General features: G+C 48.6%; 2 protein-coding genes across 2 annotated transcripts in view; both read right to left on the reverse strand.

Moving 5' to 3' along the window:
* Positions 1-12,348, reverse strand: part of LOC125437765 (cytochrome P450 2C3-like) — a 158,989-nt gene that overhangs the window by 46,042 nt on the left and 100,599 nt on the right. The gene's annotated exons all lie outside the window — the stretch shown is intronic.
* Positions 2,507-12,348, reverse strand: part of LOC125437768 (cytochrome P450 2J5-like) — a 31,529-nt gene continuing 21,687 nt past the window's right edge. The window contains exons 7-9 of the mRNA XM_048505717.1: positions 10,194-10,381; positions 3,181-3,322; positions 2,507-3,031 (exon numbers count right to left, since the gene is read on the reverse strand). Coding sequence (XP_048361674.1) covers positions 2,841-3,031; positions 3,181-3,322; positions 10,194-10,381 — 521 coding nt within the window. The 3' untranslated portion in view covers positions 2,507-2,840. The remainder of the gene's footprint in view (positions 3,032-3,180; positions 3,323-10,193; positions 10,382-12,348) is intronic.

The following is a 12,348-nucleotide window of genomic DNA, read 5'->3' on the forward strand; positions in this document are numbered from 1 at the left end:
GCGCCCGAAGCGCTGCTTGGCGTCGCTCCCCTGCGTCGCCGGGGCCGTAGCCCGATCCGGCCGTCCCGGTCGCTGCCTCCCCTCCGAGCCAGGACTGGCCGCATGGGAGGCAAAGTGCACGGCCAGGGCGGGCCGGAGGCTCACGCCCGGGCGTCCAAGCGCCCAGCGGCGCCGCTGAGGGCTCTCCTGCCCTGACTGTCTGCCGCCGCCCGAAGCCCTCGGCCGCCCAATCCAGCCGCTGGGGAGGCGTCGGGCGTGGCGGCGAGGCGGCCATCGAGTCCGTGGCCAGCGGCGGCGGTAAGTCCGGGAGGGGGGGGCTCGCCGCTCCCGGACATCCGTTTTACTAATTTTTACGCCACCTTTCCACCTCTGAAAGTCTACCTGGCTTTCCATCTATCTGCCTCATAATTCCCCCTTATCCTTCATGAAGGCTATAATTCTGCTGCGGTGAGGACGGTCAAAATTAACTTTCACAACCCTCTATGGAATTATGTTGTTCAAATCCATAACACATTTCTTGGCTGTTTTAGTTGGGTGACATTTTCTTCCTGATTCGTAAGCCCGCTAGAAAGATTCGAGAGCTATAGTAAGACTTGATTTACATTAATATAATTAATGTAATTTGTAATATAATTTGATTGTAATTTAACTTGATTGCAGGGAAATGTGACATTAATTAGAGCCAAGTGAAACATTTTCAGATGATATCACATTGTCATAGAGTGATTTTGTTAGCGCCACCCCTTTAGGCTAGCCCACAGCTCCTTCCAGGAAGCACGGCACCAATGGCCCCAATATCTGGAAACCAACCTTCAGGGATGTAAACAGCTGCAGCCAATAAGCCAATTGCCAAAATGGGAATTTAAATAAATAATTTATTCAGGCTAAAGCAGGTCTGGTTTTCACCAAGCAAGCCACACTGATTGACTAAAATCGAAAGCTTTTAAGCAGTTCTACAGGGGGCAGGCAACGAGTAAAATGCATAAACATTTATGGATACATTCAACATGTCAGAACCTTCATTATTTTCACACGGTTGGGATAGTGAAACAAAGAGAACAGGGAGTTCTGACAGGCTCCTATCTTGTAAGTTAACGTTGCCAAAGAGAAAGTGTTGTTACGTTCCTTCTGTGGCTAGTACAATGGAGTTCTATTTCTCCTATTATGGTTGAGCTGCTTACCGAAATGATTTTTGTTTAGGTCCTGTCACCTACACTGTGACCACAATACCAGAACTGGGCCCTGGTGGTCACAATTTCCCACTGGCAATTAATCCTGGGATAGTCACCCGAAATATCCAGGTTTCCTCGCGAACTCCCCACTGCCGAACTGCACAACGCAGATCAGTCCCGTTTCTGGCGCTCCCTCCCACCTTAACCCCCATCACGGGATTTTCCTGGACCTGCTTGTATATGCACCTTTTTGAAAAAACACTCCAACGGGAGCTAAAAGGAGATGGGGGCTACACATTTGAGTGTCCATAACTTTGGCCACCATGAACCAAACTTCACCAAGCCTCGGTGGTATCATCAGGAGAGTATTCTACTGATACCACCCAGGTTTTGTGAAGTTGGGTCCAGGAGGTCCAAAGCTATGGACTCCCAAAGAGGGTGCCCTCATCCCCCATTGTTTCCAATTGGGAGCTAATAGGAGATGCGGGCTACACATTTGAGGGTCCATAACTTTGGCCTCCATGAACCAAACTTCACCAAACCTGCATGGTATCATCAGGAGGGTCTCCTAAAGACACTCTGAAATGTTGGTGCTGCTTGCTTAACAATTGCACCCCTGACAGCTGGCACACACCCCCACCCCACCCCCAGGGGCAGGCCTAGACATCTTCACAAGAAACATGCTGCAGTGAGGATGTTGGAACTTGGATGAAAAGGTGCCGATTCTTTTGAAACTTGGTTGTATTTAGATTAAATTTTCAGTGGGAATTCGGCCATAATGACAAGCTGTTCTCCAACAAACGTTTCTTGCTATCCACCTCACCACTTTTAAACAATACACCACAGGTTGAGAAGGTAAATGTTACCGAAGAGTTTATTCAAGAAGCAGTCTACAGTTTATCTTTGAAAGGTCTGGAGACTTCAAGTTTCATACAATGCCAGAACTCTACTCAGAGCACTTGTACATACACAGCAGAGTGGAAAAACTGGGATTTCTTAGGTGCTAGTGACTGATTTAGCAACCACTTCTTTGATAAAACCTGCCCAAATTCTTTCTCTAACCATGGTATCAGAGCCAAACTATATATTTCTCTTGCCTTCCCTACAGCCACACAACAACTGTGGGGAACTGTTTCTTTTCTTTTTTTTAAAGGAGATCCTAAATGACCTTGGAACAGGATGCAAGGGGAGGAGAGGATCCTGCTTTTATTCCCAAGCAGTTTTCTCATGACAACACCATGCCAGAGGAGCGGTTATTTTGTCAATTTCGCTGTTCCACATGCACAGATATTACAAGTGCTGCAGCAAAATTCGCAAAATAAATTCTCTCTAGTAAGGTTTTTGCATGAAGAAAGTGCTGCCGGGTGGGGGGGAGGGGACGGGAGGGGAGGAGGCAGAAGTCCTTCCTATGTGGTGCTGTATTGTACTCATTTGAGCTCTCCATCTTTTTAAACAGAAGCAGTGTCCTGCAGCTGTTGTGTAGCTGTGGAGAACATGTGAGACCATGAAAAAAGTATTGTATAGCGTAGTTCTCACATAAACACTGATGGGGCACAGAAACGTTGTTTCTGAGAACTGAGCAGATCAGAGCAGAATATTGGCTGGAATTTAAATTAATGATGGAGAAATGGGGATGAAGAAATAACCTGCTCTAATTATTGTCAGGGGTCATGTTTCACTGTTGCGGGGAATAGCACAGAGCTTATAATGTTGGGGAGTCAGTGTAAAGCCTAATACAGGCTCCGTGCTGACTTCTTTCACTCCTTCTGGCAGCTTGAAGGTGAATGCTCTCAACAGATTGGAGAAGAAGGTGATCAGTTCCATTTTCGCCAACTCCTTCCCTATACATACACGGGATCCTGCAAAAGCAAATAAAGCAAAGCCAGCAAGTGAGTAGCAGGTCTACATAACCACCAGTATTTTACCCCCTTATTCAGCAGCCAGTGTGAGAAGGTCTCCTTGAAGGTACCCCAAATCCACAGTTTCACTTACTAAGTTTGGCATTTACCTGCACCAAAGAGCACAAGTTCTTCTCTATCCACAAATTTTCCATCCTTGTCCAAAAAATGACTTGGGTTGAACTTTTTGGGGGTCTCCCAAATCTTGGGATCAGAAAAAACTGAGTGTACATCTGGAACAATCATGGAACCCTGCAAGGAAAACCAGCTGATTTAGAATGTGTCCACATCAACCTCTTTCGCTTTTGTCCCTCACTACATTAGTGTTGATTGTCTTGGAGATCCAAGGATTTTCTTGAAATTTAGAATTCACTTAAAAAACAGCATGCCAAAATAACATAAGAAGAGCCCGGTTTGGTCAAACCAGTGGTCTACCTATTCCAGGATCCTGTCTTACATAGTGGTCAGCTAGTTGCCCTGGAGGGCCCACAGGACTTGGAGGCCCTTTCTTAATATTGTCTCCTAGCACTTGCTAATCAGAGATTTGTTGCTTCTGTATGTAGATATCCCTTTACTCACTGTGGCTATTAGCCCCCAATGGACCTGTCCTCCACAAATCTATCTAACCTCCTTTTCAAGTCATCTGTCCTTGTGGCTGTCAATTCACTGGCAGTGAATTATACATTCTAATCACTCACTGAGTAAAGAAGCATTTCCTTAATCAACACCCATCACCAACACCCTTAATGGACCCATCAACACCCTCAGAAAACCTATACAGTGTGAAAAATATGGGGAAAATGGTGTACGTGGGAATGAGGATGAAATTGGAGCTATTTTATGTAATCCTGGGAAATTGCCTTGACAGTACATTCTTCTTGACCGCAGCAAACCAGAGAAATATTACATCCTACTTCATTCCAGACCTCTCCCATTGAATTTGGTGTATAAGCTATACCAGTGATGGCAAACCTTTTTGAGACCGAGTGCCCAACTTGCAACCCCAAACCCACTTATTTATTGCAAAGTGCCAACAAGGCAATTTAACCTGAATACTGAGGTTTTAGTTTAGAAAAAACAGTTGGCTCCGAGATGTGCGTTAATCAGGAGTAAGCTTGGTGGTAGTCGGTGGCTTTGTTTTGAAGCAACTGTGCATTTGTTCCAATGGGTGAATCACAACCCTAGGAGGGCTTACTCAGAAGCAAGCCCCATTGCCAGCAACCGAGCTTACTCCCAGGTAAAGGATTGAGCTTTTGTTCTTTGCATGAAAATCAGTGGGGTTTAACAGCACTTAACAGGGTTACCTACACTGCTTCCCCAAAACTTGGTATTAGGTTTAATGCTAATAATTGAGCCCAGCAGCCCAGGCCAGCCTAGATGTGGGGGGGGGGGACACTCTATTTGTGTGTGCCCACAGAGAGGGCTCTGAGTGCCACCTCTGGCACCCGTGCCAAAGGTTCGCCACCACTGACCTATACCCATTTGTAAAACCGGAATATCTTAATGCACGGGGTTGCTAGTGAGTGTTGCTTCTGCTGTGTCATGGAAGCACGGTTGCCAGATCCAAGTTGGGGAAATCCTAGAGATTTTGGGAGGGGAGCTTGGGGAGGGCAGGGTCTTCAGGGGATTACACTGTAATAGACTCCACCTTCAAGACATCCCTGTTCTTCTGGGGAACTGGTGGTTTCTGTAGTCTAAGAGATGAGTTGTGATTCTGGGGAATCCCACCCTGAGGCTGGCACCCCTATGTGGGGGAAGAGTGCTTTAGCAAACAAATATTTGGGCCTGAGCAGATCAGATTTCAGCAAAGAGCAATCACTTGGAGCATTGCTGAGTCCTATCTTTTTAAAGTGAGACATATACAAAACAGCCTGGGGGCAAACTATTTGTGGTCTTTTTTAATCTTAAAATGGCTTTTAACTCTACTTAGCATGACTGTCTATGGAAAAAAATTCTTACAATCTAGGAACTGATCAAAAGTTGTTATGTTTACTTATAAAATTACATACTGCCAATCCCTGTGAGATTAAATATTCCCAAATTGGCAATTTAACAACCAAAATTCCAAATTCCAAAAGAAGCAAACAAGGTTGCACTTTAGCCCTTTACTTATTCAACCTGTTTCTCTATGATTGTCTAACATCACTAGACTCAGAGGATGGGCATCCTTTAAGACTTGGTGCATGCTCCATCCCACTCTTATTCTTTGCTGACATTGCGGGTGGAGGTGTGGCCCTTCCTGCTCGGTAGCCCAATTCCCAAATAATACACCAGACAATATATGTAGTATGGATAATAAAAAACTGGCCATGGCCAAAGAATTTATTGACAGAAAGGCACAGGAAAAGCAAATTGGCGCAGCATAGGAGGTGATCGAAGCATCTGGGCAGCCCGGGTGCTGTCCCCAGAAGAAATTAATTCCTCTAGCCCGCCTGCTGGAGGAATGTAACCAAGGGCCTTTTCCCACTTCAATATTGAAAGCGGAGGCACACCACGCTCGTTAAAACCGGTGTTCTTGAGCGCGGGTTAATGCTCCCCACGCACCTCTGCACGCCTGTCAGACTCACCTTTTTACTGCGGTTTTTTACACGCAGTACTCCCCATGGCCCCGCTGTTCTGCTAAGATCGGCAGAGCGGGACTCCATTCTGATTGGCTGCCGCTGCTGCGGGCCACTTGCCGGAGTGGGGGAGGGAAGCCCACCTTGCATGCAGGCATGCACGCCCCCCAGGGAAGGATCGGAGCCGGTGGAGTCGGCGCTCCGAGCCTGCGTTGCTTTCTCAGGCAAAGGAGGGCGAACAGCCCAGGGAGAGCCGCAGGCCTGAACGCTGCAGAGCACAGCTCTCATGCCACGCGCGAGAGAGAGAGAGAGAGCGCGCGCATGAGAGCGGAGCGTTCTCGCTCGCTTTCTTCCTCCTCGTTCCTCTTCCTTGCTCCCTCATGCACACACACACCTCCTGGAGAAGGAAGGAAGAAAGGCAGCACACAAGCGCACACAGGAGCGCCCGCACAGCTTCGTTCTCACGCGCGCTCTCTTTGTCACTCACACACACACACACCACACACACGGACTCCCTCTTCCCGCATTCTGCCACTGGTTCCCTGCTCTCTTCCGGCTCCTTCCTGGCCCCTTGGAGCGGCTGTTCAGCATACTCAGCCAAGGAGCTTCCTCAGTTTCGGGTCTCCCTCTTCCTCCCCTCCTGCTTGGTCAGGGTCTTTCTCTCATTTCCCTGCCAGCTCAGGGGTGGGAGGAGGAGGTGGCTGAGGGCGAAAAGAGGGGGGAAAGCCAAGGACTACGGGGCAAAAGGCCCCGACTGGGAAGGAGGAGAATTCCCCCCATCCCTCCGCCCCTTCTCCGCTTTACCAAAAGACTCAAGGACCACCCACCCCCTCCAAACAGTAAGGGGTTTGAGTGAGTTTGACGTTTCTCCCACCAGGGAGACTTTTCTCTGAGGCTTTGAGGCTTGTGACGCCCTGAAGTAAAGGAAGGACTCCACGTTGTTACAAATAGACGTTGATCTCTTCTCCATGATATTAAAAAAAAAGGGGGCTGCGCGCGCAGGGAAGGGAAACCCACTGCTTCCTTATTGGGCAAAATGCTTCACGTCACTACCAGGGGCGGGACACTCAAACGCAGAGTCAACCCTGGACTTCCCCACTGCCCGTGCTCTGCCCGGGGTTTTGAGAAAGTTGCACTTCAATCCAGGATCAGAAAAGGTACGCGGTGAGGGAGAAGGAGAGCAGCAGAATTGGGGTCGCTGCGTTGTCACCGCTGAGGTAGTGGGGACTGCAGCAGGCCCCCGGATTATTTGCCGGGAGTACCACGCAGCAAATGGTGAGTGGGAAAAGGCCCCAAGTGGAGGGTTGGAGTGAGACATACCAGACCGGTGAAGTGCCCATAACTGGAGCCCGTTCTCCATCCCCCCACTAAGGGCGCAAGTTTCTTAGCCCCCCGCGGGGCATTCCAACTGTAGACTTGCTCCACCCCTGCCTCTTAAGGAGGTGTAATAACAGGGGAGCTCCCCCAGCTCCCCTTGCCAGCGGATCACCCCCCATGTGCACCCCGCAGATGGCCATGATGAAAGTAATAACGAGTAACAACAGACAAAATTACAAATACAGGGATCGGGTGGGTGGGAAAATCCCTCGTCGTCTGGTCGCAGAATGGACCCGGGAACACGAGGCAGGGCCTTTTATAGGCCCTGCTCCCCGGCCCATTCTGATGACGTGCTCTCACCATCGCGAGAGCACACCGCCACTTGAATCCGGCCCCCTGCGCACGCGCAGGACAGGCCGGATCCGCCAGGCCCTCTGCGCATGCGCGGATCGGCCGCACATGCGCCACCCAGGCTGAGAAGCCCTCGCCGGGCCCCCTCTTCCCCCCCCACAATGGCGGCCGCGTCTTAGGTGCGGCTGCACTATATGATGATTCTATCTAGAAAAAGAAGGGGTCTAGCAATGTCATATTGATGCTTTCCACAGATAGTGTATTAAAGAATTTAGTGATAGTTCTGGGAGATATGCAGGTTGTACCTGGAGGTTGGCAACCCTATGATGATTCAAGCGGCCTTCTTGTGGGAACCAGCCTTGACAGCAATTGAGTTGTGTGAAGCATTTTTAGCTGTTGTATCCTTACTCTGCAACTCCCTTCTGCAGAGCTGAGAGTGGCCGCTTCCCCAGAGGCCTTTCAAATGGGATTGCTGCCTTGAACGGAGAACCTTTAAGCTGTACCAATAAGAAATGGGCTGGCAGGGGAAGGAGCACAATAAGACTAGTGTCTCTTATTAACTTCTGTAGTATTCCGGGAGTTCCTTGCTATGAGGTTTTTCCCATTATTTTTGCCACCTGAATTATGGCCACCCCGTAGGGTTTTCAAGGCAGGAGATGTAGGGAGGTGGCTTGCCACTGCCTGCCTCCACATCATGACCCTTGTAATCCTTGGAGCTCTTTTGTCCAACTATCAATCAGGATCAGGGGTAAAGAGTGTGCGGTCAATTCCACACAATCCAAACATCCCGGGTTAAGCAAGGGAAATATCATGTATTGTTGAAGGCTTTCATGGCCAGAATCACTGGGGTGTTGTGTGGTTTCTGGGCTGTTTGGTCGTGTTCTAGAACATGGCCACACAGCCTGGAAACCCCACAACACCCTGGAAACATCCTGTTTTGGCCAAGAGGTTTTCAAGGTTCCTGATCACAAAGCAGGTGTGTCCTGCAATATTTCCCACATCCCGGGTTTTTAAAAAAACCACTAAAATTGCGATCTTTTCCCAAAATCCCACATTGAATTCACTTCTGGGCGAATGCCAAGGGAGCAAGATCCACTTATTTTCCCCACCATGCCGCCTGATCTCCCCACCTTACATCATGTTAGTTTCATTTCTCCTGAGTTGCAGCCTGCCCTTTCCAAAACATCCCCCAAGCAAGTTTTCTGCTCTTTGGCAGTTCCTCCAGGAGACAGACAAGCAAGCCCACGTGTGAGAACACGAGCGCCCTGTTCCTGCTCGCTCTTGCCAAGCGCCGCTCGCTAGCTAAGCCACAGCCCAGAGATCCTAGCCTCTCTCAGCTCTGGGCTCACATTCCCAACAAGGTCCTGAGGGGAGGGGAGGGGAAGCACCTGACTGGTAGGATGCTCTCACCCTGTGACAGCCCCAAAGACCTGTCAAATGTTATTTGGTATATTGGGTGTGTGTGTGTGTGTGTGTGTGTGTGTGTGTGTGTGTGTGTGTGTGTGTGTGTGTGTGTGTGTGTGTGTGTGTGTGTGTGTGTGTGTGTGTGTGAGTGAGTGTCTCATGCTGTGGTTTCTTGCACACCTTTAAATGAGGTTGGGACATAGCGCTCTGCCCAGTGTTCAGTTCTGGTCGCCACATCTCAAAAAGGATATCGAAGAGATAGAAAAAGTGCAGAGAAGGGCAACGAGGATGATTGAAGGATTGGAGCACCTTCCTTATGAGGAGAGGATGCAGCGTTTGGGACTCTTTAGTTTGGAGAGGAGACGCCTGAGGGGGGATATGATTGAAGTCTATAAAATTATGCATGGGGTAGAAAATGTTGACAGAGAGAAATGTTTCTCTCTTTCTCACAATACTAGAACCAGGGGGCATTCATTGAAAATGCTGGGGGGGGGGGGGGAGAATTAGGACTAATAAAAGGAAACACTTCTTCACGCAACGTGTGATTGGTGTTTAGAATATGCTGCCACAAGAGGTGGTGATGGCCACTAACTTGGTTAGCTTTAAAAAGGGCTTGGACAGATTTATGGAGGAGAAGTCGATCTATGGCTACCAATCTTTATCCTCCTTGATCTCAGGTTGCAAATGCCTTAGCAGACCAGGTGCTCAGCAGCAGCAGCAGCAGCAGAAGGCCATTGCTTTCACATCCTGCACGTGAGCTCCCAAAGGCACCTGGTGGGCCACTGCGAGTAGCAGAGAGCTGGACTAGATGGACTCTGGTCTGATCCAGCTGGCTAGTTCTTATGTTGTTGTGTTCTTATACCCAATGCTTCTCAATGGGCAGCAGATCGTTCCTCTGAGCAGCTAAGATTCTTGTATGTATGTCTGTTTAACTTATGTTCTTATGTTCAATATTGGTCAAAGTTTTTCCTTTGTATAGCACAACGTGCTTGCTGTGTTCTTCACTGCACCTGCTCCTTTCCAAAGCGACAGAAAAGGGATGTCTGTGTCCCGCTTGGTTTTCCTGCAGTTGCTGTGGATCTGCCTATCAGAAGCATTACCTTTGTGGGGGGAGAGAGCCAATCAGATTGCAGCACACTGGGGATGTTTAAGCATCTTTGTGTAAAAAAAAAGAAGCCAGGCTTGTGCGAAAGAAATTGGAGTATTTCCTCTTAACTTGATTCCTTCACGGAAATGGGCACCCATACGAAGGGAGAAACCGGAATAAAATTAACCCAGATTTTAAAATACTGAATGTAACCTGGTATTATTATGTTGTGTGGAATTGACGTATGACTGGCCTGAGAGTATTCAATAAGTTTTCACGGCACAAGTAGGGATTTGAACCTGGTTTCCAAGATCCTTGTTCAGCTGACTGAATACATTACCTAAAGTTCCCCCTGGATAGTGTTTGTTTTTAAATACAAAATTGCAAATATAACAACGTTCTTTACCTTAGGAATGAAAGTACCAAGAATGGTGATATCCTGCAGAGACAGTCTAGGGTTTCCAGTTAATAGGATACATTTGTAACGCATGACCTCATGAATCAGAGCAAAGGTATAAGGTATTTTCTTCCGATCTTGATAGCCAATTGTTTGTGAGGGACCAAAAGCATCGTCTAGCTCCTTATGTACTTTCTCTGTGGAAAAGGATGGACAATATAAGATTTATTTTGGACACCTCTTTTGTCTGTGGATAGCCAAGTGATCATTAGTAGACACTTATTCCATCTGAAATTAGTTCAAGTGGTTACATGAAAAAGATCTCAAAAGTCGCAATAGATAGAAAATCCTGACCTCTTAAGGGAGACACAGTTGCTCCATGCTAGGAGTAAGAAAAGAACCTAGAATTTTTTTTAAAAAAACGGAACTTCCTAAACTCAAGGTGGAATTGATTCCACTCTGCTTTGACCATTTTAACGAATCACTTCTTGCGGATTTTTGATTCTGCACTTCCTGGAATCTGATGCATTATCGAACACTGTAGATATTAATCTCCTATGCAATACTGCTCACCAAGTGTGCAATATTATCACTGAATAGATACATTAAAAAGAATATCACAGTTCTCTAGAGAAGGCAAGGTATGCATTTTGAAGAAGAGAGCAAGGAATGCAGACACACACACTTGTTGGGACATTTGATTTTTCCTGATGGCAGTTAGAGAGAATCTACTATGCAGCTTCCACCACAAGGACTGATGTGTATGACAAAGTCCCTTTCCACATGGCCAAAACAAAGCGGGGTGCATCCAGGGTACATGAGCCCAGTGCAGGCCCAGGTCATTGGCATGCCTCCGTGCAGGCAGTCCTGGAGCTAACGTTGGTCACCAATGCGCCTTTGCATGGAGGCATGCCTTCCCCCCTTTGCTCCCACTGATGCGCACATGAACCCCCAGTTCTGAGGTGAATTTATTTCAAAAGCTCTGAAGTGATCCTACAGGTTGGGGAAGTCTGAAGGGAAAAAGGAACTGTGTGAATACTCCTGTCCGGGCTTGGCTGCAGAGATCGCCGTGGTGCCTGGACTCACCCCGCTGGGTCATGCACGGGCCGGCACCGCGGGGGAAGTGACAGCCTCAGAGGAGCCTCTTGCAGTGGCAGTGGAGGCCTTGTAGGCCTTGTGCAAAGAGGAAGTCAGGGGAGAGAGGAGTTTTAGGTCCATTAGGGCCTGCCCGCTCACAGCTGAGGGGGATGTGAGAGATGAGCTGGGGAAGCAGCTGGAACGAGGGAGAGAAATGAGAGGGCAGAAGGGATATAAGGAAGTGGGAAAGGGAGAGTCTGGAGTTGCCGCAGCAGCAGGGAATGTGGGTGATGGTGTGAAAAGGCAAGGGAAAGGGACAAAATGGTGGGAAGGAGGGAAGAGAACACTGGAGCCAAGACCCCCTGCCAGAACCTAGAACTGTTTAGGCTGGCCCCAACCCTGTGAAGTAACAGGGTGGGAACCTTTCACACAGGGTGGAAACCTTCTCTCCCTGAGAGGCAACTGGGGAGAGGCAAACCCCTGAAAACTCCTCTCCCTGTGAAGCAACAAGGGAGAGAGAGAGAGGGAGGGTGTGAACTCTCAGGTCAGCCAGGGGAAGGAAGGCAGAGAGACCTGCTAGGAGGAGGGTGGCATGGGGCAAGGGCTGCTGCGTACACCAGGCACCCTGTGGGCGTGGTTGTTTCTTTGCCCCTCGGGCCAATTGGAAGAGTCACCATCTGGGGCAACCAACCCCCAGGCTAGGGTAGGAGGGAAGGATATGCTGCCCGAAAACCCTGGGTGAGGAGGGTAAACGCCACAACTCCATTTTTTCTAGATTTTGGGCCCAAGAGTTTACACATGAATGTCTGAATCGGAGCTGTATAACAACCAGAAAGTCCACTCTATTTCAAAGAATTTAATAATCTGTAACAATCTAAAATCTGTAACGAACTGGCTACCAATCTTGATCCTCCTTGATCTGAGATTGCCAATGCCTTAGCAGACCAGGTGCTCAGGAGCAGCAGCAGCAGAAGGCCATTGCTTTCACATCCTGCATGTGAGCTCCCAAAGGCATCTGGTGGGCCACTGCAAGTAGCAGAGTGCTGGACTAGATGGACTCTGGTCTGATCCAGCAGGCTATTTCTTA

This window comes from Sphaerodactylus townsendi, linkage group LG08, assembly GCF_021028975.2.
Source record: "Sphaerodactylus townsendi isolate TG3544 linkage group LG08, MPM_Stown_v2.3, whole genome shotgun sequence".
Lineage (NCBI taxonomy): Eukaryota > Metazoa > Chordata > Lepidosauria > Squamata > Sphaerodactylidae > Sphaerodactylus > Sphaerodactylus townsendi.